This window comes from Nothobranchius furzeri, chromosome 12, assembly GCF_043380555.1.
Source record: "Nothobranchius furzeri strain GRZ-AD chromosome 12, NfurGRZ-RIMD1, whole genome shotgun sequence".
NCBI classification, from domain to species: domain Eukaryota; kingdom Metazoa; phylum Chordata; class Actinopteri; order Cyprinodontiformes; family Nothobranchiidae; genus Nothobranchius; species Nothobranchius furzeri.
The window spans coordinates 36635863-36661174 of record NC_091752.1 but is presented as its reverse complement, the minus strand read 5'-3'; the positions used below and the strand labels follow the sequence as shown (position 1 = coordinate 36661174).

At 42.8% G+C, this 25312-nt stretch overlaps 1 protein-coding gene across 10 annotated transcripts in view; it reads right to left on the bottom strand.

Annotated features, from left to right (window-relative positions):
* Positions 1-25312, bottom strand: part of ehbp1 (EH domain binding protein 1) — a 225295-nt gene that overhangs the window by 22572 nt on the left and 177411 nt on the right. For all 10 annotated transcript variants that reach the window (XM_070542571.1, XM_054750382.2, XM_015944984.3 and 7 more), the window contains 4 exons: positions 22132-22286; positions 17094-17232; positions 13905-14005; positions 8989-9112 (listed from right to left, as the gene is read on the bottom strand). In XM_070542571.1, coding sequence (XP_070398672.1) covers positions 8989-9112; positions 13905-14005; positions 17094-17232; positions 22132-22286 — 519 coding nt within the window. The remainder of the gene's footprint in view (positions 1-8988; positions 9113-13904; positions 14006-17093; positions 17233-22131; positions 22287-25312) is intronic.

The window sequence follows — 25312 nt, the reverse complement described above, 5'->3', positions numbered from 1 at the left end:
GTGCAGTTGAGCTTTGAGTTTTAGTCAAACTAAACCGACGCTGCGGATGACAGTTTGGTACCTTTCCCCAGATTCTGGCTGAGATACGCTGCTTGCCTCAGGTGCATTCAACTTTAGCTGGATTGTGCCATTTTCCTCTCATCAACACAAAGGCAGATTAAAGGAACGTGTTTCATAAAAAATAAAACCTTGTGTCAATCTTATCAGCTCCAAGTGCAATTTTTAAACATATGTTAATCTGGGAGCGCTATTCTCTCCTGCCTCTGCTTGTTTATCTCTTATCAAATGCACAGTAGGTAAGGGGCAGCTTTGCAGAGCAGCTAAGTGGCATTATTTGGATAATTGCGTCCATTGTTGCTGGTTATACAGCTCTTTGAAATGGGAGGTGTGTGTGTATATAGGTGAAGGGGCCAGGTAGGGGGTGTTTGACAGATATTAAACAGGGACCAGAGGATTTTCTGCAAGCGCTACATGATGAATTTGAATGCTTCTTTATATCTGCAGCAGAATTTACGATAACAAGTGTCTGATATGCTCTTTGTACTCAACAATGACTAACAATGCCTCAATAGCAACCAAACATGACAACTATAATAAAATCATAGCTTTCACATACCTAAAAACATTTTGTTTTATAAAGTAATGTGTCTACCTTTACAACAAGAACAGAGGATGCTTTGTTTAGACATGGTGGTGTTTTAGCTGCTTTGGTTAAATCTTAAGAATAATTTTATGTAGAATTCTCACATGTTATCACAAGATAACGGAATATATTCAGAAGACCTTTCATGGACGTTAAAACAAAGAGTCAGAGTACCCGGCCTGGAGGGTTACCGGGGTCCCACCCTGGAGCCAGGCTGGGGGTTGGGGCCCGTGAGCAAGTGCCTGGTGGCCGGGCTTTCACCCACTGGGCCCGGCCGGGCCCAGCCCGAACCGGATACATGGGCTCATCCAACTGTGGACCCACCACCCGCAGGAGGAACATGAAAGGTCCGGTGCAGTGTGGATCGGGTGGCAGACCGAGGCGGGAGCCTTGGCGGTCCGATCCCCGGACAAGGAAACTGGTTATTGGGACATGGAACATCACCTCGCTGGCGGGGAAGGAGCTGGAGCTTGTGGCAGAGGCTGAGCGGTACCGGCTAGATATAGTCGGACTCACCTCGACTCATAGCATTGGCTCTGGAACCCAAGTCCTTGAGAGGGGTTGGACACTCTCCTTTGCTGGAGTTGCTCCGGGTGAGAGGTGGAGGGCTGGGGTTGGCTTTTTATTAGCCCCAAGACTCTCTGCCTGTGTGTTGGGGTTTACCCCGGGGGACGAGAGGGTAGGTTCCCTGCGCCCTCGGGTCGGGGAACGGGTCCTAACTGTTGTTTGTGCTTATGCGCCAAATATCAGTTCAGATTACCCACCCTTTTTAGAGTCCCTGGGACGAGTGCAAGATAGTGCTCCATCAGGGGACTCCATTGACCTGCTGGGGGACTTCAATGTTCACGTGGGCAATGACAGCATGACATGGAGGGGTGTGATTGGGAGGAACGGCCCGCCTTATCTGAACTCGAGTGGTGTTTCGTTATTGGATTTCTGTGCAAGCCGCAGTTTGGCCATAACAAACACCATGTTCGAACATAAGGATGCCCATCGGTACACTTAGTACCAGGGCAGCCTAGGTTGCAGGTCGATGATAGACTTTGTAGCCGTATCATCTGACCTGCGGCCGTATGTTTTGGACACCCGAGTGAAGAGAGGAGCGAAGCTGTTAACTGATCACCACCTGGTGGTGAGTTGGATCAGATGGCAGGGGAAGATGTCGTGTAGACCTGGCAGACTTAAACGCATAATGAGGGTCTGCTGGGAATGCTCGGCAGAAGAACCTGTTGATGGTCTTCAGCTCCCAGCAGAGCTTTGACCGCGTCCCAAGAGCAGTGGGGGACATCGACTCCGAGTGGGACTTGTTCCACTCTGCGATTGTTGAGGCGGCTGTTGCTAGCTGTGGTTGCAAGGTGGCCGGTGCCAGTCGTGGTGTCAACCCCCGTACCCGCTGGTGGACACCAGAGGTTCTGGGAGCCGTCAGGCTGAAGAAGGAGGCCTACAGGCCGTGGGTCTCCGGAGGCAGCAGACGGGTACCGGATAGCCAAGCGGGGTGCAGCAGTGGCAGTTGCCGAGGCAAAATCTCGGGCGTGTTAGGAGTTTGGTGAGGCCATGGAGAAAGACTATCAATCGGCGCCAAAGAGATTCTGGTAAACTGTCCGGCGCCTCAGGAGAGGGAGGCAGCAACTCGCTCACACTGTTTACAGTGGGGATGGGGAGCTGCTGACGTCAACTGGGGCTATAATTGGGCGGTGGAAAGAATACTTTGAGGAGCTCCTCAATCCCACCAATGCGCATTCCGAGGAGGAACCAGAGTTGGGAGGCCTGGGGATGGACTGTCCAATCTCGGGGGCAGAAGTTGCTGAAGTAGTCAAACAACTACACAGCGGCGGAGCCCCGGGGCTGATGAGGTTCGTCCTGGGTATCTCAAGGCTATGGATGTTGTAGGGCTGTCATGGTTGACACGTCTCTGCAAAATTGCATGGTCATCGGGGGCAGTTCCTGTGGAGTGGCAGACAGGGGTGGTGGTCTCCATCTTTAAGAAGGGTGACGTGAGGGTGTGTTCGTACTATAGGTGGATCACACTCCTCAGCCTCCCTGGAAAGGTCTACTCCAAGGTACTGGGGAGGAGGGTCCGATCGATAGTTGAATCTCAGATAGAGGAGGAGCAATGTGGTTTTCGTCCTGGCAGTGGAACTGTGGACCAGCTCTATACCCTTGCAAGGGTGATGGAGGGGGCATGGGAGTTTGCCCAACCAATCCACATGTGTTTTGTGGATTTGGAGAAGGCTTATGACCTTGTCCCCAGGGGCACCCTGTGGGGGACGCTCCAGGAGTATGGGGTGGGTGGCCTTTTATTAAGGGCCCTTCAGTCCCTTTACCAGAGGAGCGTGAGTTTGGTCCGCATAGCCTGTAGTAAGCCGAACCTGTTCCCGGTGAAGGTTGGACTCCGCCAGGGCTGCCCTTTGTCACCGGTTCTGTTCATTACCTTTATGGACAGAATTTCTAGGCGCAGCCGTGATGTGGAGTGTGTCGAGTTTGGTGGCAGGAGAATCTCGTCTCTGCTTTTTGCAGATGATGTGGTCCTCCTAGCTTCATCCAGCTCTGACCTTCAGCTCTTGCTGGGTAGGTTCGCGGCCGAGTGTCAAGCGGCTGGGATGAGGATCAGCACCTCCAAATCTGAGACCATGGTTCTCGACCGGAAAAGGGTGGCTTGCCAACTCCGGGTCGGGAGAGAGGTCCTACCTCAAGTGGAGGAGTTTAAGTATCTCGAGGTCTTGTTCACGAGTGAGGGTAGGAGGGATCGGGAGATCGACAGGCGGAATGGTTCGGCGTCGTCAGTGTTGCTGACGCTAAGCCGATCTGTCGTGGTGAAGAGGGAGCTGAGCCAGAAAGCCAAGCTCTCGATTTACTGGTTGATCTACATCCCAATCCTCACCTATGGTCATGAGCTTTGGGTAATGACCGAAAGAACGAGATTGCGAATACAAGTGGCCGAAATGAGTTACCTCCGTAGGGTGGCCGGGCTCAGCCTTAGAGATAGGGTGAGGAGCTCGAACATTCGGGAGGGACTCGGAGTAGAACTGCTGCTCCTCCGGATCAAAAGGAGTCAGTTGAGGTGGTTTGGGCAGTCAGGATGCCTCCTGGACGCCTCCCTGGGGAGGTGTTTCGGGCATGTCCTCCTGGCAGGAGGCCCCCGGGTCGACCAGGACACATTTGAGAGGTTACTTCTCCAATCTGGTCCGGGAATGCCTTGGGGTCCTGCTGGAGGAATTGGTGGAGGTGGCTGGGGAGAGGATGGTCTGGAGCTCCCTAGTTGGGATTGGGATGCTGCCCCCGCGACCCGGACCTGGATAAGCGGAGGAAGATGACGATGACGACGTTATCACAAGATCTCATGTTAGGTGTTGTGATTGGCTCTCAGCTACAAACAGATCAAATTTTAAGTCAACATTTGTAAAACTGATAAGAGTCGCAGCCAATTTTGTGTCGGCTGAGCTGTGGTGGCCATCTTGAGTTGGGTTGACTACGAAAGTCAATCAGTTGAAGTCAGATTCTTAAAATATGATCTGTTAAGAGACCAGAGTTGTGTTGTGAATTACTTTCAGCCACAACAACACCAAGTTTTAACTCTGCATCTGTCATTTTTAGTGAGTTTTAACCCCTCTTAATGTTGGCTGAACTTGACAGACTCATTAAAATTGGCCACACACACACAGACATTAAAGTCAGATCTGTAGAAGGAATCCAGCTGGATGAGCTGGATGCTAGAAGCACAGACAGATAGGCTTATAAACCATTTTCTAACATCCTAACGGATGTTTTATTAGTGGGTCTGATTTGACACAATTAACGGTTTTGTTAAAATGTCTCACCTGTTTCCGATGTTCCCACATGTAACCAGATGTATGAACTTGTTTAACAGGGTGGATGGGTGTATGATCATATGATTGTAGGTCTGTGTGACCTCAGTGGTGTTCTGTTGGTGCACATTGCTGCAGGACTGGTGAGCAGATATGAACAGACAAGAGCGACTGACCCATGAACGATTGTTCATCTGTCTTCTCCAGCAGTGGAAACCCAAGAAGATCCAGCATGTGGTGCTGCTTCACAGCCTTCCTTTCTTTCTCATCACATGCCTTATGCTTTTCCACCCACTCTTCCATTAACTTTCTTCATTTTTCTCCATTTAATACATTCTTATGTGTTGTGCATTTCTACCCTGTGAATCTCCATATCTCCATCCTTTTTCTCACATTTTCTCCTTCCGTCTCTTCTCTTTTTTCCCCACTTCTCATCCCCCTTCCAGCTTTCTGCAGCATTTTCTATTACACAGAGGCCCTCCCCAGATGAGTCCAAAGTAATTGGGGTGGTTAATTTATTTACTCAGAGGCAGTTCACAGCACATTAAATAATAGAGATAATTGAACAAGAATTGTCAAGTGTCTTCTGATATCAGACACATTACAGGAGGGAGTGTGCATAAAACTCCATTTCTATGCCCCCATTGTTTATGGTAATTAAGTACACAGATTTATTCCTTGGTTGCCTTCCAAGCTTATGGCAGGCAGCATTGTTGTCTTCTATTAATATGTAATCAGTAAATAGTTTAATTTTCTAATCTGTGGTTGGAGAATTCACTTTCTAACAACTCTTAATTACTGCTGGGCTCTAATGAGTCTCGCCATGCCGCTGCAGCCAGCCAATCAGAGGCCAGGTTGTGGGTCGTGGGGGAATTTGAATTCCTGCGACCCACCCCCCCACCCCCACTAATGAACTTGTTATTCTTGCGCCTCTGGGAGCGCTGTCCTTCACACATGCAGCATTAGAACAGTTCACCTCCTGCAAATATTTGTGAGAGTTAGTTGATAGTATGAGAGGTTTCATCTCCACTGTTACGACTCTTATTTACTTTAATGTCATTACAAGGTTATAACGTTATTAAACATTAGTAAAACCATTGTGAGTGACAATGATTTTGCCTGTTTGTGTTTTTTTAGTGAAACATCTCATGACCTGCTGAATGGACTGAACCTTCAGTATTTAAAGGAGCAGAACAAGATTCTTTTCATGGAGCATTTTTTGCCACATTGATTGAAATGCTGCTTAACCTATTTACATATTGCAACTGATAAATTAAATGTTTTATCAAAAAATAATAATTTTAATTGACTCTGAAACATGCAATCCTGGGAAAAACTTCCTAATAATGGATGTCTCAGTCTTAATGACTGGACTCCGTCCACCAAACTGTCCTCTGAATGTCTCTATCCCGTGTGCACAACCGAATAGCACATTTTCATCTTGGAGCAGCTAAACAGGAAGCAAAGCCAGATCCGGGTTGCCCGTGTTGTAGAGAGAATGTTATGTTCTGTTTGCAAATTGTTTTGAGGCATTTTTTCACTTCTGTTAAGCTAGTTTTCCAGGAGCACTACTCAGCCTGAAAAAGCTGTGCGGCATGGTTTGAGTCAGCCCATCTGAGAGTTTTGTTCCCATACCAATTCCGTAACAGAAGGTGGGTGCGCCCCTCATAGGTGCAGTGGAGAGGAGGGACCTGCAAGACTCCAGGGTGGTTGCGCGATTTTTATTCATGACAAAATAACATGAGGGGATCAGTAAACAGTGTAAGGTTACTTGTATGCCCAACAGAAACAACTCAGCTGAAAAAATGGTGGTGCTGTTGGAGATTTTCCTCAGTTTTATGGCTTTTTGTCAGACTTTGAACCAGGAAATAGCTGCAGACAGTGAAACAGAAGGCAGAAAACTCCAGAGCAACCAGTGACTCCACCCCGTAGCCAATCAGCGGTCAGAATCACGATGCAGGCCGACTCTTGCCAGGTACCTCAATGGAGTAGAAACTAAAAATGGGGGAGAAAGTAAAGGGAAAATACTGAACCCTGCTCTTGGGAACAGTTGTCAGGCCGACCTGCATCGGTCTGAGTTACTCTGAGTAGAGCTCCTGGAAAACTACCTTTAGAGTTTGGTTCTGTTCTTGGTGGGAAACATTAAGATGATGGAGCAGCTGTTGTGGAAGAAAAGGGGTTGGAACTTTAAATTGTGTATTTTCAAAAAGCAGCTTGCCTGAACAGAAAAAGAAAACATCATCCACTCCGCCTTTAATCACTGGGTATTTGTCTGATTAACTTGGAAACGACAGAACTCTACATGGCCTTTACCACTAATCGGTCTTAAGAGGAAAACAAAGATAATCAATTGAAAACAGTTGAGCTATAACTCTGAGGGATAGCAGCTGAGAGTCAGTCATAGCAAGCATAATATTATTTAAAAGATTTGACCAAATCTGATTATCTGCCAGATTTTTTCAACCTGGCATGAAAAAGCAGTGTGATGAGTGCCAGCCTCTAGTTGATAAAAAATATTCACAAAAGCAATCAAAACTAAACATGTTTTTCTGGATCATTTGGAAAATTTATTTCTACGTTTTTCCCCCCTAAAAACAAAAACATGGTGATGGTTTGGATTAAAGAAGAATCATCAGGAGAGGTTCGCTGCTTTCAGGAGTTTTCAGATGCAGGTGAAAATCTGTCACCTTTACAAGACTAAAAACACAATAAAGGTAATGATTGTTCTAAAGACACAAACCTTTTTGGGTTTTACTCATACCTAACACCTGATGTGTGATTTACATCTTGTTCACGGTGGCAGGGAACAGGATAGCAGTGTCAAGGACTACTTTGTCTTTAAGCAGCTGGGAGTTGTATTATTCAGAGCACAGAAGAGGATATGTGTGATTTAGTTTTGAGTTACTGTGGGCAGAGACACACGATCGGTACTGGCAGCAAATACACAAAGGAGCAGATTTCATGAGTTGGTATAGAGTCACACAGGTGAATAAGTAGGGACTAGGATAAGACAAAGTGTTTTAATCCTACAAGGATACCAAACCCCCCATGATCTGTGCACAGCAAGTGACCAGTGAGCTGTTCTGAAGCTTAAACTCATGCCAAATGAAATCATCTGTAACTGTTTCCAACACCATAACTGAACACCTTTCATAAACTCGTCCATTCCAACAGGTGACATGTTTTTTCCCTTAAGCACCCTTTAGTATGCCGTAACAGAGGTGAAAGGTGAATTTCTAGATCCGTTTTATTTTCTCTTCAGCTTTCTGTAGCTGTGGCGCTCCTTTTCTGGGGATTCATATTTTCAAAAAGAGACTGTATGTGTGTATTTTCCACGTCTGGAGGTGTTTGAAAGTGAATAACTGCTGTTTTAACAGTAGAAGAAGAAGGAATAAAGCCCTTCAGATTGACACAATGGCATCTGCTCTGAGAGTGGGGGAGAGGGCACAGAGGCAGGGAAGTGAAAAGCAAACACAACAAAATGGCACTGAGATAGGCTCAATATCAGCACCCAAATGGGATGGTGAGCACACGTCCCACCACACCAGCCTCTTCTTTTAAAACCCCTTTCTTCTGTCCTCTCCTCTGTTCCCAAGGGTTTTCAAGGGTAAATCCACTGCGCCCGGCACATTACCTCACCTACACCCTTAAAACATTTGCAAATATCAAAATTTTACTTTACTAACAAACATGATTTTTTCCTGTGAAGCATTCTTGGGTGAAAAATGAGATGATTTAGTATCACGACTGGGCAGCGATTTGCCGTTTTTAGAGCGGGACTTAACGGAGCCAAGGCACCTCTTTTGGCTCGGCTCAGTGTCTCATGTCTTACAAGGCTTTACCCCCGGCCAAACCTTAAATAAAAACCTTCCGAATCCGGCTCCAAACGCCAAACCACACTGCTGGTGTGTAAGCATCTGTGTGTATCTGTTGTGGATTTGTGAACTGTGTCAGTGCTCATGTATTTTTTTCTTTGCCTCTCCCTCTTTCCCTCCCTTTAACTCACCCCGTCTTTTCCTTATACAGCATATCAATGAAGGCCAGATATGTACTGGGGGAAGGAGGGTGTGTGTGTGTGTGTATCCGTGCATGGCTGAGCGCACTGTTCAATAGTTGGGAGGCTGGCTGGGGCCGTGGCTGGCAAACGGCTGCAGCGGAGACTTCGGCTGGGCTCCGCTATCGCACCCAGTTATCGTTTCCCCCATGAAGGGCTCCCTTATCACCCCAGCCCAGAGAGGTCTCCCTTCTTCTCCCATCCCCGAGACATGCTCCCCACCCACCCCTCCCCTACCCCTCCTCCCCCATTCCCCTCCTTTCATATCCACCCAGCGCTACGTCGCACAACATTCATCCAAGAGGGAAGGAGAGGGAGGTGGAGGAGGGGAGGGCTTCAAAGATTCTCCCTCTCACAAACACACAAACTCCCTAAATGGATGTGTGTGTGTGTGTGTGTGTGTGTGTGTGTGTGTGTGTGTGTGTGTGTGTGTGTACACTCAATTTGCCAAAACAGTTTTTCCAGTGTAATTGGGCTTGGGGTACCTGTGTCCATGAGATAGCGCAGCCTCTTCTCCACGCAAGCTGCTCGGGCGTCGATGTGCCTCTGCTCGCTCTCCAGCGCAGACAGCTCCCCAACCACATACTGACTGGTGTCTTTGAACGCCTTCTGTCAACCAAAAGAGAGCGAGGAAGAGTTATGAGAGAGAAAAGGAGGAGTAAAGAGAGAGAAGGGGAGAGAGAGAGATGGCATTAAAAAGAGAGAGAGAAGGAAAAGGATAAAACAGAACGAGCGAGAGAAATACGAAAATGAATCAAGTAATGAAGATGATGAAAGGAGAAAAAAAGCAAGTGATGAAAACATGTTAGAAACTTCTAAAAATCTCCATACATAAAACTGAAACAACTGTTGCTTCCTCAATTACTTTTTCTGAATCAACTCTGCAGCTTTCCCTCTCATTTATTTAAAGAAATTACAAAAATCTTGTAAATACAAAACATTGTCGTGAATAAAAGTAAATTTTACTTGAAGAATGGAAATTTTGACCCTTAAGCGGGGTGGACACTGTACGACTTTTTCACTCGTAGCGTACAGCTTCAGCTCAAATGTACGACTTCCTCGCAGAGCAAATCTCACGAGTCATCTGGTCACACTGTACGAGCCAGTTCTCGGATGTGACCAGACTGCTCACACAATACATCCGGTAGCAACACATCAGACCTACAAATTTGCTAAAAATAGTTTTTACACAACACACCAAACTTCTTTTGTGTTGTTATTGATGTCTGTTGTCCTTCGGGAGTGCTGCAGGAGCACACACAGGGATTTATGAAGTTGGGCGAGGAAAACGAAAGAAAGTAAATCAGTGTTTTATCAGTTTAATTTGACAAACGTGCTTTCTTGACAGTCCTTGTCAATGTGTGCAAAAAAAAAATGTAGACATAAAAACGAACGATGTGTGTTACTAGGGTGTTTGTGCATGCGCCGTGAGCGGTTCTGGTACTTTTGGGGTCGCAGCTGCCCACAGCACCGCTTCAACAGCGCGATACCCTCACGAGGGACGAGCAAAATATCAAACAAGCCAGAAATTTGTGCAAGCTTGCAACTGCTGATCGGTAGCTGGTCATGGTGTTAATCGCCTCTCGTAACCTCCAGTATACTACACAAGCACCCTGATCTTGCAGATTCTCACATGTGGGGAAAATCGGCTCACAAAAGTGAAAAAGTCACACAGTGTATGCCCGGCTTTACGCAACAGTTTTCCTTCATCTGTTAGAAAAAATACACAAGTTATTAATAAAATAAACAAAAGCAAAGTTTTCTATTCAAATCTAAGAGTGTTAACCTTTAGACGAAGCTTTTAGAAAACCTTAGATATCCTGTAACTTAATGCAAGCTTGGACGAAGACTTCTGTCCAGAGGTCGACTGATATTGATTTTTCCATTGCTGATACCAATGGCGATATGTAAAGGTCATGGTCAGCCGATGGCCGATTTGTGCAGCAGATCTTTTGGGCCAATTTTCAAGACCAATATCTAGATGCTTTCCACCTTATTTTCAAGCTCAAATGCCACAGATAACATCAGTAGACACAAAATTTCAGAAGTTGAATCAGTTTTTGAACTCTGAATTTAGCAAATTGTTAACTCTTAATTTTGTTTACTTCTCAGTGTTAAAATCAGACATCTAACTAAAGCCGGGCGTACACTGTGCAACTCTTTCACTTTTTTGAGCCGATTTTCCACTCGTGCAAGAATCCACAAGATCGGGGCGAGTTTTGCGCTGAGCGTCGTGTAGTGTACAGGTGGTTACGAGAGGCAATTAACACCACGTGACCAGCTACCGATCAGCAATCGTGAGCTTGCACGGACTTCTGGAGTGTTTGATATTTTGCTCGTTCCTCGTAAGGGTTGAAGAAGCGAGTAGCTGCAACCCTAAAAGTTCCTGAACCGCTCACGGCGCATGCGCAATCCTTTATCAACACCACTCGCCCGCTATTTCCCTAATAACACACGTTGTTCGTTTTTATTTCTAAGCGTTTTTTTACACACAGTGACAAGGATTGTCAAGAAAGCGTGTTTGTCGTGTTCATGTCAAATTAAACTGATCACAAAACATTCTTTATTTCGTTTTCCTCATCCAACCCCCATGAATCTCTGTGTGTCCTCCTGCAGCACTCCCAAAGGACAACAGGCAAAACAAGACAAAAAAGTCTGACGTGTTGTGTAGAAACTGCTATTTTTAGCATATTTTTTAGGTCTGACGTGATGCTACAGTGTGAGCAGTCGGGTCGCATGCGAGAACTGGGTCGTACAGTGTGAGCACATGAATCATGAGATCTGCCCTGCGATGAGGTCGTACAGTTTGAGCTGAAGCTGAGTGCTACGAGTGAAAAAGTCGCACATGTCCGCCCAGCTTTAATTATACAAACCGGTAGACTTACCAAGTATTAAATACTCAAAACTGGTAAATAAAAAATAAAAAACGATTGGAAATCACTTTTAGAGCATTAATTAAAGGTGCAATATGTAGAAATGAAGTAAAAATGACATCCTGTCATTAAATCTGGTTACTGCAACCACTTTAAACAACTCTGGCGCTTTTTGCCGGCCGGCGTTAAATACAATTGTCGGCGCTGCGGTATTAGCTCGCAGGAGACACGGCACCCCCAGACTCACTGATGGTAAACAATAGTTACTTACGTCCCTCCTTCCTTTATTTTGAAAGGAGAAAAACTAACAACCCCGCAGCCAACTGGATATGAAATATGTTTCAGTATAACCTTCCTTCCAAAATGACTCTTATGGAATTCTCTCACTGTTAAATTCTCACTATATTTTTACATACTGCATCTTTAAAGCAGTTGATGTTCAGGAATGTAAAAATACTTTTAAATTCTGCTGCAGTACAGCGTTTGTTCATTAAAGGGGTGTCCAAAAGTTTCAAAACTGTGTGAAGGTTTTTGGATCATCTGGAAAGAGTTGGTGACTAAGTTGCAAAGAATCTGAAACGCTTCGCAACCAATTTGTGACATCAACGTTTGCATCAATCTAGCAGAGATTACAAATGTTATATGTTCTATCATACTAACAATTATGGCCCAATTTCAAAGCGCATAGAGAGTCAAAGGTAAGAAATACAGCAGGATGCGTAAAACAAAAATTACTTAAATCAAAATAACTTTGAGTTATATCAACAGCGTCATCACCTAAGTTACATCACGTCATTAAAATTTGTCATGAAAGTATTAATCAGTGTGAATCCAAGTGAAATTTTACTTGTTTTCTATTTTTTGTGTCAAACCAAAAGTTGCAGCTCAGTGGGACACTGGTTTATCTAATAATGTCAGAATTGATGCTTCTAGTGGCCTGTATTTGATATAGCGCCTTCTAGAGCTCTTGAAACCCCTCAAGGCACTTTACAACACAATCGGTCATTCACCCATTCACACACACATTCACACACTGGTGGGGATGAGCTACAGTGTAGCCACAGCTGCCATGGGGCGCACTGACAGAGGCAAGGCTGCCGAGCACTGGCGCCTCCAGTCCCTTTGACCTCCACCAACAGGCAACGTGGGTTAAGTGTCTTGCCCAAGGACACAACGACAGCGACAGACTGAGCGGGGCTCGAACCTGCAACCTTCCGATTACGGGGCGAGCACTTAACTCCTATGCCACCGTCGCCCCTAGTGCCATGAGTCCATGTTAATCCTTCTCTTAACTAAAAGGGAAATCAGCATATTTTAGTGTGTCAAAGCAGAAAAGATGCAGATGTTTCAGATCGTCTCATTAGTTCATTAAATCAAACCTTTGATTAAACACACACACACACACACACACACACCATCACTTTCTACCCACTCAATACACACTCCATCCATGACCCCTCTTCACCTCCGTCTCCTGGCTGCTTGCTATTCTTCAGAGGGACTCCTCCAACTGAGGAGCAAAATGTTTATTCAAATTTACCACTGAGGATGCATCCCAGAAAATATCTCTATTTATTGCTGATGCACTTCGTTTTTCTTAATGGGAAGGAGAGAGCAAGAGAAAAAGTGTTTTTTTCTATTCCATCCAGGCCAGCACTTTTTTCTGTACTCTCTCCAGCTTGTGTGAAGTTGTGTATCTGTGTGTGTGTGTGTGTGTGCTGATTCCCTGCAGCCTCCTCCTCCACCTCTTTGCGCGCTCTCGCTCTATCACCATATTTTTCCTTGGCAAATCAATTTTACACATGATCAGCCCACTCCCCTTGCCGCGCTTGGCCCAGCCGTAATTAAGAGGAGGGAAATTACCATATATATTATATTAATGCAAACATCATTCAGCAGGTAATTCTTGGCTGATCGGGATAATGGAAAGGTTGAACACCCATTAACCCTGGGGCCCAGGCACTGGGAGGAGGGCTGTGTGCATGTGTGTGTGTGTGTAGGACTGAGGTGGAGGGTCGAGGGTAGCAAAGATTCACCTCATGGTCTCCAGTGGCACACATCCTCAAACACACGCTGGCTGAAATAATAGTGTTCATAAAAACACACTCTTTGTGCACACGGGCTAAGAAGACATCATGAAGTGCGTGTGCACACTTGAAGGACAAAAAAAGCACGCAACGTCTGCACAAGGCCACACACACACACACACACACATCTCTAAATGGCAGCTGATATCTAGCACTATTATAATTAACGTGGCAACCTGTTAGATCAATACTTAGATGTCAATGTGGCAAAGAGTGTGTTATAGTGATGTCAAAGAGTAGAGAGAGGTGGAGGCGTGGAGAGGAGGAGGTGAATTCAAATATGGCCAACAAACATGGAATTAAAATACAAAACAACAGCAGATATACGTTCTTCTCGCCCTGTGTCTGCACACAAACTAGATCAATAAATGTAACGAAGACTCAGTAAAATCCCACCTGTTTTTAAAGAGCTTGCTAAAAAATCCCAAAACCTGGACAAACCTCTTCTTCAAACGGTCTGCGAAGATCAACTCCAGTCAGCGAAGCTCGGTCCTCTTCAGCCTTCTTTAGGTCTTCAGGAACAGATTTCTGCCGCTTCACCTCTGAAAGGAGTCAAATACTTGCATCAGTTCTATCTAAAACACAATCAGGATTTAAATTTCAACAAATGATGTTCTCATGTTCATTTTTTGCGCCACACCAGCCTTTGGTTTGTTTATTTTTTTGTTATGTATATTCACATAATAAATGTTTTGAAAGTCAATTAAAAACTTGAATTATATAAAAACGTCCCATTGGGGATTTAACAAGGCAATGTTATGTATATTTTTGTACATATGGAACCATTTAAAAAACCTACAGAAATGTTTTTTTCTGTGCTTAAATAGTTTCTATGTTTTTATTTGTCCAAATGATGCCACTGACTTTATAAGACAAGACAGTGAAACTGAAATGTGACTTATTCAAGCTGATCTTGCATGCTGAACCTTTTTGGTAGAGGGTAGTGGGTTTCATTGAGGCCGATGCCGATACCGATTTTTAAAGATTTTTGTTGTCGATGGCTGATATCTAAAGCTGATTATTAAGGCCGATATATATATATATATATATATATATATATATATATATATATATATATATATATATATATACGCATATGTTTTAGCAGCACATTGACAGTGAAAGACAACTGAACACTCACTGTGTGCAATTTAAATTAAATGAGTCAATAAATGTCTTAATATTTATTGAACTTCAAATTTAAAACAAACTCAAAACATAAAAATAAAAACGGTGTGTTGGGGTCCTTTGGGTCCTTTCTTCAGTCTAGTGGTAGTGGCGTTTAGTCGATGGCCGATATAGAAAAAAATGTAACCTCTACTTTTTTGGTGTGTGTTTTTGGAGTCGATCTAATATTTCTGCTGACAGATCGACGGCGCAAAGCCTGGCAGTGATAGTGCCAGAGACCTTCCCCTGTAGCTGGATAATTCTCGCTGATTCATGCGTGACCTTGTATTTGATTAGAGTTACAAACATGGGAACTGATCACTCTGCCACCAGATTTGATTTTATAAATGAATATTTCAATTAAGGGGTGGGCGATATGACAAAGATACTACAATCACAGTTTACAAGGATTTATTATAATTAAACATTATCCAGTGCTATTCATAGTAACAGCATATGGATGCAGCGCTAGTAACGCTAACATATCAACACAGCCACCACCACGTTACAGTGAAGTCAACTTACCAAACAACCCTTGTGTAAAAACACCTTCAGCTTTCCTTTCTATTATCAGAGTTCTTCCACCTTTGGCAGAACCAAATTCAAGTACTTTTCAAGCACTCTCAATGTTATCCAGATTTTCCAGCACCATAGAGTAATGAATATTCAGACATACAAGGGCAGCACATGTTGAAAGTTCTCATCTCACTTCTTTGTGCAAACTAAATAAATGCCAATGACCAATGTCAGTCACAGTTTCAAGCACTTTATTAAAAATTCAAGTAATTTCAAGGATTTCAAGCCTCTGTAAGAACTCTGTGTTATGAATACACATTGTCAGCAGATTCAAAAGCTCCTCCAAATACAGCTGACAAATGTGTCCTTCTTTTGCTTGAATTTCAAGGATGAGTCTGGTGTTTGCTTCGTGGCTCACCCTATCCCAACCGGAGATTCTTGTTCTTGTAAAAATGGCCGAAGAAACAGAAAAGGATTACAGTTTTAAACGCAAGTATATTAATATCTGGCAGTACAGAAATCAGATGCTTAAAGGTAAACTTTACTCATATTTAAAAAAGGAACTAGAAGTGAGTCACATCAGAGCTGAGCTTCAGACTGCAGGATTTGGAGTCTTTATTTCCTGATATTACGACATCTCGCCTCTGATTGGATAACAGCAACGCAACTCTACTGACTTGCAAAGTCTCCACAAATAACACAAGCCTGAAGGAGTTCTGATGTGTGGTGGGGTTGCTATTGCTAATAGTTAGTTTCTACTAGCAGAGACACTCGCCGCCGCCGTTTCCTGGACGCTAAACCAACAGCAGCCTTCCCCGTTGCAAGTCATGATGGGTGAGTCCATGAATGTTAATGACAGTGTGAAGTAGATCTGTCAGGCTTTTCAAATCCTAGAGTTTCATTCTCTATTTTCTATCAGAAGCTAATGCAGAAAACAGGTGTAAAATATTACTTTTAAGTTCAGCCTGCATGAAAACCTCAGAGTGACCGATCATTTTCAAAAATAATGAGTAAATAATGGTTTCTCAGTGAAGCACCTCTTTAAAGCCGTGTATGGATGTTCTCATGGCCTGCTTGTATCCTGTCATGTTGTGCTGTGGAGTCAAATTTCTTTGTTCTAGGACGCTGGTGCAATGACAATAAAGCTGATTCTGAACTCAAATGGCATCACCCCGCTTCTCCTCCAGCTTCATTGGCTGCCAGTCAACTTCAGGGTTCATTTCAAGATCCTGGTTCTGGTCTATAGGGCCTTACATGGACAAGCACCATCTTACATTGGTGATCTTCTTAGTCCCTACACCCCCAGCAGGTCCCTGAGGTCCAGTGATCAAAGCCTACTGGTTGTGCAGCACCAGGCTAAAGACCAAAGGTGACAGATCATCTGCTGCTGTGGCCCCCAGACTCTGGAACTCTCTCCCCCTGAGCCTGAGATCAGTGGACTCAGTGGTTTTCTTTTAAAAAGCAGCTGAAGACTCACTTGTTCCAAGTAGCTTTTGTATGACCTTCTTCACCACTCTCTCTTTATTTTACTCTCCCCACCTATTCCACCTTCCTCAGGATCCACTGATTTCCCTCTTTCCTATTCTCTCCCTCTCTTTCTTAAAATTTTTTTTTGATCACAATTGTATATTTTTTGCTCATTTTAAATATATATTTTAACCATTTTCTAAATTATTTTTTATATTTTTACATTTTTTGTTTTTGTAAAGCGCCTAGTAATTTTTATCTTGAGAGGCGCTATAGAAATGATATTTTCTTCTTCTTCTTCTTGTAGAAACAGTCCTTAAATAAGCGCAGTTCCTCTAAAAACAACACAAACTGAATTGTCTCAAAAGTCCTCAGTGGTGAGCTCTGACCGAACTAGATGTGAGTATTTGAAGGGCTGCTGGATTAAACGGACCACCCTCAGTAAACACAAAGTGTGTGCTTTTGCGTATTTTTGCTCACCTGGTCTGTTTTCCACATACTGACTGAAGGACTTTAGCTGAGTTTTCCTCACTGCAGAATCCTTGTTGAAGACGACAGGACTCCTTAACTTCTCTGTGGCTCTGCGAAGTCGCTCTGCTCGCAACTCTTCAGCATTATTCTGTCACAAAAAGACAATCTGCTTGGTGAGTGTGTTACGTACGCATCCAGACATGACCAGAAGTCAAAGCTAGACTTTGTGCTACAAAAACAACAAAAAACAGAAGTATACTGATGCAAACATCTGGTGCATGAACAAATTAATGTTGCACATTTTATGCAAATTTAATGCACATTTAAAGGTTTGCATGCATGCTTGCACAGCTTCAGACAGGTAAACGGTAAATCTGGCAGAAGTTGATATTTAAGCTGCATTGTTATTTGTCTTTATGAATTACACTAAAATACAAACACACACACACACACACACACACACACACACACACACACACACACACACACACACACACACACACACACACACACACACACACACACACGTACTCATTCATTCGCCCCCTCACTCATGAGAGAGACAAAAAGGAGGCAATTAACTTGACTTTCAACAAAACCTCGAGCCAGAAAATATATTCAGATTATGCAAAATGCAAAAAACACTATTGTTTTCAAAGTGAACACGTGTTAAAAAGCTACATGCTCGCTTCTCCCTCTATCAGAGACGGCACGCAGAAATGCTTTATTACCAAGTCTCCAAATATGCCAAGCCGAGTGGAAAAGAAACCGACTTCAGTAAAGACTGATGCCGCAGCGACGCTAATAAGACGGCGAAAAGTGTAATAAAGTCAACAATTAGGGCAAGCTCGTTCCAATGCTTGAGACGGAGGGAGATAGTGAAGCAGTGGCGGCTGATAGAGACGGTGTGGGGGTGGGGGGTGGGAAGCAGGGCGTAGATGGGGAGTTAGGATAGTTTCAGATTACTGACTCTCAAAAACAAAGTCAGCAATTAGACTGCTCCCACTTTGTTTTGTCTATTAGTCTGTCAGCTCCAACCAGCCACTTAAAACCTTGTGCCAAGTTAAATGGAGGCAAATTTATTTATGAAGTGCTTCAGATTTTATGTGTTTTTTTTTTAACACAAAAAGCCCAATAAAGGATTTAAAAACAGAGGACACAAGCAGACATGTGTGGAGGCATTAATGTGAGCGAGTGTGTTATAAACAAATTCCTCAAGCTGGAAAGACAATCATGCCTTTGTAGGAATTTCATTTTATTTGATGAACATTTTTTAAACAGCGACTGTAATGGAAAAACTCATTTTAAAATCTACAAACAAAATTTGGTATGTTTGGAGAAATTAGTGACTTTTTTCCCAGTAAAAATTCAACCAATAACCTATAAATATCTGGATGTCTTGCTTGTACATTTTCAACTTTATCCCTTCCCACAAATCTTTTAGTACTATAAACTTTAAAGTTTTTTTTTTTCATTTCTGATCAATTTAAGACGTCACTTCTAAAAGTACAGAATTTTGTTTTAAATTTAAATTCAACTATCAGACTAAATTAAATTAAATGAATAATTTTAGTCATGAAATTGTTCAAGATTTCCTAGTAAATTTAAGACTTTCCAACATAAGTTTATTAAAATTAATCCCAGGATTTCTGAGACTTTGCTCTGATTTCCACCTCTCCACCCAACTCTGTTTATTTACTTATTGTTTTTAATCTCCAATAGACCTATTTCATCGCTCTATCTGTAATGACTGATGCTCCTTGGAAACCTTTGAGGAGGTGATCACATGGTCTAAAACTGTAGGTTTATAAAGCAGAGGAACAAACTAAGCATGTATTTATCCAAGGCGCTGCAGGCAGGGGCTGATTAGATGAATAATTTATATGTTTGTTTAAATTAAAGTGAAACAATCAAAGATAATTGGATGCCAGCGGATTTATTGGATTAACGCTTCTGTCCTTGTCATATTTTCATGAGGGTTTGAAAAATATATTTGTGCCATAAAAACTTGTTAAAATAGGAAACTCCTGTAGAAAATTGCTTATTTCACAGAAAAGTGAAATTCCCGAGGGACTGATTAAGGCCCTGAGACGGTTTTCACATTTATTACGACATATGGCTTTAACCTGCTGTTTGTGCTTTCAGCTGCTGCATTTGCACCCAAAACAGCCCAAACTGTCTCGCTCACACAAATGAACAGAACTGCTGCCCACTTGAGACTTTTCCTGACCCGAGCAGATATCAGAGTCTGACTATTCCTGCTTCCTTTCACACCCCTGTAAAATCTTATCACTGCAAACATCACAGTGATGATTTGGTGTGGGTGTGCATGCAGAGGGCTGCGTGACTAATGTTGCAGTCCGCTGAGCATCGCACGCCCTTATCGTGTGCTGCTGAGGCTGTGAATACACACAATCACTAATGAGAGAGACGGTGTGTGTGTGCATGCGTGCGATTTTCAGGGCTTCCCACCTGCAACTTTTGGGAGAAAAACTCCTCTCTCACCAGTAAACATCCAGGAAGTGTATATTTAGGTGGTAAATACCTTTAAGTACCTGGGTGTTCACCTCAACAGCAAACTGAACTGGTCCAACAACACAGATGCTCTGTATGCGAAGGGCCAAAGCCACCTCCACCTCCTGAGAAGGCTGAGGTCCTTCGGAGTTGATTCCCATCTCCTAAAATCCTTTTATCACTGTTATTGGATCTGGTATCCACTCTGCTGTGGTCTGTTGGGGTGCAGGCAGCTCTGACAGAGACAGGAAAAGACTAAACAAGCTAGTTAACAAAGCTAGCTTAGCTCTGGGCTGCACACTGGTTTCAGCTGAGGAGATGTGTGAAAGAAGGATGCTGGGGAAGATGACCACCATCTTGGAAAACCCCTCCCACCCACCACATTCCACAGTGGAGACCATGGACTGCTCCTTCAGAGGCAGACTGCGACATCCAAGATGTAAACCAGAATGCTACCGTAGGTCATTCATCCTCTCTGCAGCAAGAGTGTATAACTCCTCAGTTTAAGCTGTACTGTTACACAATTGCATCAATGCAACATTCAGTATGTGTCCAATACTTGTGCAATACCGTTTGTCAGTGTCCCTTATGCTGCATAGTTCTGGAAACAAAAGTTTCCTTTCCATTCAGTGTTTTTAGTGGTTGAAGGTTACAATAATAGCTCACTGTCTTTGTGTGTTTACCTGCAAAGTCTATTCTATTCTATTGTATTCTATTCTATTCCATAGAAAACAAACAAATTACTTTCACTCTTCTTACCAATTTTTTTCTCTCTGACATGGAAACTATTAAAGGTCAACTTTACTCATATTTGTAACACAGCAGTGTTCCCTAGTAGGAATAATGCCTTTTCAGCCAGAGGAGAAAATAGCCTCAGATGACTTGGATTTGGAGTCTTATTTCCTGATATTTGGACATCATCTCACCTCTGATTAGCTAACAGCAGTATGACTCAGTTTGGCTTCTGAGAACCAGAATCTTTAGTTCTTAGCACTTTAAACTAATTTTGAGTTGATGCTGCCTTTATAGCCCTGAATTTTTAATATTATTATACAAAACATGAAGACTTAATGTACCAATGGTGAATAGGTGTATGCGATTATGTATAGATTCACACATAATTAAATCTGACACAACTCCTCATGCTTAAAATTGAATGAAAATGCTCCAAAGACCTACATCAATATTTGGGTCTCTCAGGATAGATGGAGAAGGGTGTCACCGCAGAGCCGGAGACCGCAGATTCAGGCCGATTGCAGTTTTAGGCTTCTGCTGTTTTTCGAGACAGCGCCACCCCCTGGTTTCATAGCAGTCTTGTAAGTGTTGAACATGGAGCACACTATTTGTTTAACTATTTCTTTAATGAAACCAGAGTATGTTTTCTACCTACATTTCTAAACAAAATTTTATCTGGCTCCAAACCTTGTCCAAACCCTATGGCCCATAAACATCCGTCCATTAGAGGTCGCTGTCTCAAAAAGGGTAGAAGCCTGAATCTGCAGTCTCCGGGTCATTAACAAGCTGGGCTGTGACTGCTGGTGACTAACAGTAGGTTCTGAATGTCCTTGTGAGAGTTACATGTTTCAAAATACTTTTCCTAAAACTGTCAGAGTTCTCCGGGCGTCTGACACCTGTCTCAAACTCTTCCTATGTTAGTTTCCAAGGGTCAGAGGCGCCAGAAATGTGAGCCAACTGTACCAGGAACAAAACTAGTTCCATCTGACAAACTGAGGTCTTGTTGCCCCTTTAGTTACATCCTCTGATGCAACGTCATAATTACCTTCTCACCATGGAAGTAGTGGTGAGAAGGTCTTACATCATTCAGTATTCCATATCTAGTTCATTCCCCTCCTGGAAAAGATTACTTTCTGCAACAACATCGACCAAACCTCCATTCCACCCCTGCGACGTAACGCACATATATGCACTCCACCAGCCATAAGCCTTTTAGCTTTGAACACAAGAGGGTGTTTATGTGAATTGTTGATCAAAGACGCCACGTGTTGTCGTGTGTGCAGAGAGTTTCACTTGTGCAGACAGCCACACACACGCACCAAACACACAGACACAACCCTACTCGACATTCAGAATCAATTAAACAGATGTTCAGACCATCAGAGCATCTTGTTGACTCAATATTCACATCAGACGCTGTAGACACAAGCAGCTACTTCTGCATGTATCCTCCTACACACACTGAAAAGGTCATAATCAATACAGACGGGACGCCTCTATCTAACGAAGAGCATCCCAATGCCAGACAAGTATTTGTGTGCTTGCTGTGGCTTTAGACAGATTTATTCGGACACCAGAGGGATAAACTACAGTCCTGCATGAAGTGGTACAACTGACAGGTGAGTACAAAGGGTCAGCAGGCTGACAAACGGGGTCAATCGGATCTAATTGATTGGACTGAACCTTTGATGGTGCTCTGAGAGACAGAGAAGAGAAAAACACTAAACAAACGACAGCGACATGAAAGGAATGTGAGATGGATAAAGCTGCTAGATGAAGAGTAGGTATGTGTGTGTACCTCCAGTCCTTCTGTGGGGCTGAGTGGGGAGAGGGAGGAGGCGGTGGGTGAGGATGATGAGGATGTGGAGGAAAGGGACGAAGGGGAAGTGACTCCTCTTGGACCGGTATCCACCAGCTTCTTCAGCTTCACATCAACGTGCTTACTGTTTGTACCTGAAAGAGAGAGAATATAAACCCTTATGGAGAATTTAAAACCACTTTCATCCTCAGGTGAAATAAAGTCTCCTTGTGCACAAAAAGTTGGTCCAAAAGACTTATACTGGCTAAGTCTATACTGTCTAAGTCTATACTGTGCAAGTCTATACTGTCCAAGTCTATACTGTCTAAGTCTATACTGTCCAAGTCTATACTGTCCAAGTCTATACTGTCCAAGTCTATACTGTCCAGGTCTATACTGTCTAAGTCTATACTGTCTAAGTCTATACTGTCCAAGTCTATACTGTCCAAGTCTATACTGTCCAAGTCTACACTGTCTAAGTCTATACTGTCCAAGTCTATACTGTCCAGGTCTATACCGTCTAAGTCTATACCGTCTAAGTCTATACTGCCCAAGTCTATACTGCCCAAGTCTATACTGTCCAAGTCTATACTGTCCAGGTCTATACTGTCTAAGTCTATACTGTCTAAGTCTATACTGTCCAAGTCTATACTGTCCAAGTCTATACTGTCCAAGTCTACACTGTCTAAGTCTATACTGTCCAAGTCTATACTGTCCAGGTCTATACTGTCTAAGTCTATACTGTCTAAGTCTATACTGCCCAAGTCTATACTGCCCAAGTCTATACTGTCTAAGTCTATACTGTCCAAGTCTATACTGTCTAAGTCTATACTGTCTAAGAAAGATACCCATCTGCCACCGTGTGGTCACTGGATCAGGGAAGTTATGCCCCATGTGCACCTCTAGAAGATTAGACATAGTATGAGGGGTTCGTAGGAGAAATTTCTTAATATATGGTCATCATTTATGTTATATTTAAACAATGTCTCAGTGAGCAAATTGTTATAATTTTTCTATAATTGCATGTTTACATGTTGTGGACCAATTTTTCTTTTCATACAGCATTATTTTTTAAACGTTTTTGTACTTGTTTTATATTTTAAGATGGATCCAGTGTAGTGAGGAGGTTGGAGGTGGGGTTCTGTTCTGTTTTGATTTGATTGTTAGAAAAATCAATAAAAAAAATGCAGGGGAGGGACAAGGGACATAAAAAACTACAAGACAAGATCTGAACAAGGTTCAGAGTATACCTACCTGGGTGAAAAACTGCCCTTCTACAGGGATTTTTTAAATGGAATTTGAAGACATCTATGTATTTTCTTTAGCTTTTGAGTGTTCTTAACCATTTTATTATCTCTTATAGTTTTACTGTTGTTTTTATTGTCTTATTGTTTATTTTATTATTACTTACTGCTATTCATTTTTACAACTTCTGCTGCTGTTTAATTTGTCTCATTGTGTCCTTTCTTAAACATTGTTCAGCACTTTGGTCAATCTCTGATTGTTTTAAATGTGCTATACAAATAAAGCTGATTGATTGATACATTCATTTACTTATTTTACTTTAATGAATCCTCCATCATTATGTCTAGATCACATTTCTCCTCCAGTGAAACTAAATATCACATTTTTACACTTAATTTCTTTGTTCCATTCATCCTTTTTTCTTTTCCTCTGTCCATCCTTGCTTCTCCCTCTCTGTGTGCCTGCCAGCAGCTGCATACAGCTCTATTTTCCAGGGACTGGTAACCACAGCTCCCCTGCCAGGACAGACCACTGCACCGAGGAAGATGAAAGAACAGGAGGGCGACCGTTTCATGTGTCACCACCCCGTGTGCAGCGAACACACACACGCACACAAACGTGCACAAACACACACACGCATACACATGCAGAGATGCATGTATGAAGATACAGAATACAGATGCATGCTCTTGAACTTTGTCACAAATACACAAGGATATTCAAAGCACACTCATATTCAGAGTAAATGAAGCAAACATGATTTGTGCAACATTTCCTTTCACCAAATTAAAGAGTAGAAACAGAAATGTTCCTTCTACTTTCACAGCCATCTATTTCTTTTAGAAGTGCTTAAATATTAGCATCCAATAAAATAAAAGAACAATGAAAGAAACAGTGAGATAATGCAATTCAAAGCAGGGGACAGAATTTGTTTGTTGTTGTGTTTGTTTGTCAGGTTCTTCTCTGCGCTCTCATTTATCTCAGATTGACAGTGACTGCATGAATTAATCACAAAACAAAGTAATTGTTTCACTTCTGAAGATTTATATGCATATTCCTCTGAAGATTCAAACATATTTACTTAATCCTGTCTGGAGTAAACTGTTTAGTTCAATAGTTATTATTTTTAATAACTTTTTGGTGATAGTGACATAAAATTCAAATCTTTTTACCATTAAAAGTTGCCCACATCACAGCTGAGCTTCTGACAGCAGGTTTGAAGTCTTATTTCATGATATTTAGACATCTTGCTCCAGATCGGATAACAGTAACGAAACTCTACCACTGACCTACAACAACAATGTTTTAGCTTCACAAATAACACAAGTTTGAAGGAGTTCTGTTAGGTTAAGTTGCTAATGCTAATGGTTAGCTTAAACTAGCTGAGACGTCCACTGCTAATTCCCGGATGTTAAAACACAACAGCCTTCCCCGTTGTGAGTCAAGATGGGTGAGTCCATGAACACTAATTCAGTGTGATGCAGATCTGTGAGGATTTTCAAATCCTAGCATTTAACCGTCTATTTTCTATCAGAAGCTAAAGCAGGAGATAGATGTAGGAGACTATTTTCATGTTCAGGCTGCATGAAAACTCAGAGTGACCAACTATAATCAGAAATGACCATTAACTCATTCACTGCCAGCCATTTCCTGATCAGAAAAGCCCTTCGCTGCCAGCGTTTTTCAGCGTTTTCACTGTTTTTTTAAGAGTCACAGAACATTGCGCTCTATGATGATGTCAACGCCAAAACTAGCAAAACAAAGAGTAGACTCACCTCTTACATCAGGAACAGTCCGCGCATTTCGAGCGTTATCCGTTCTTTCATAATCTTTCACTTTTCCAGTTCGCGCCTCATTTTTTTTAAAAGCAGCGGCCCAAAAATGATCTCCTAACACATGGACTTTCTGCTTCCTGGTCACGTGGATTTAAAATGAC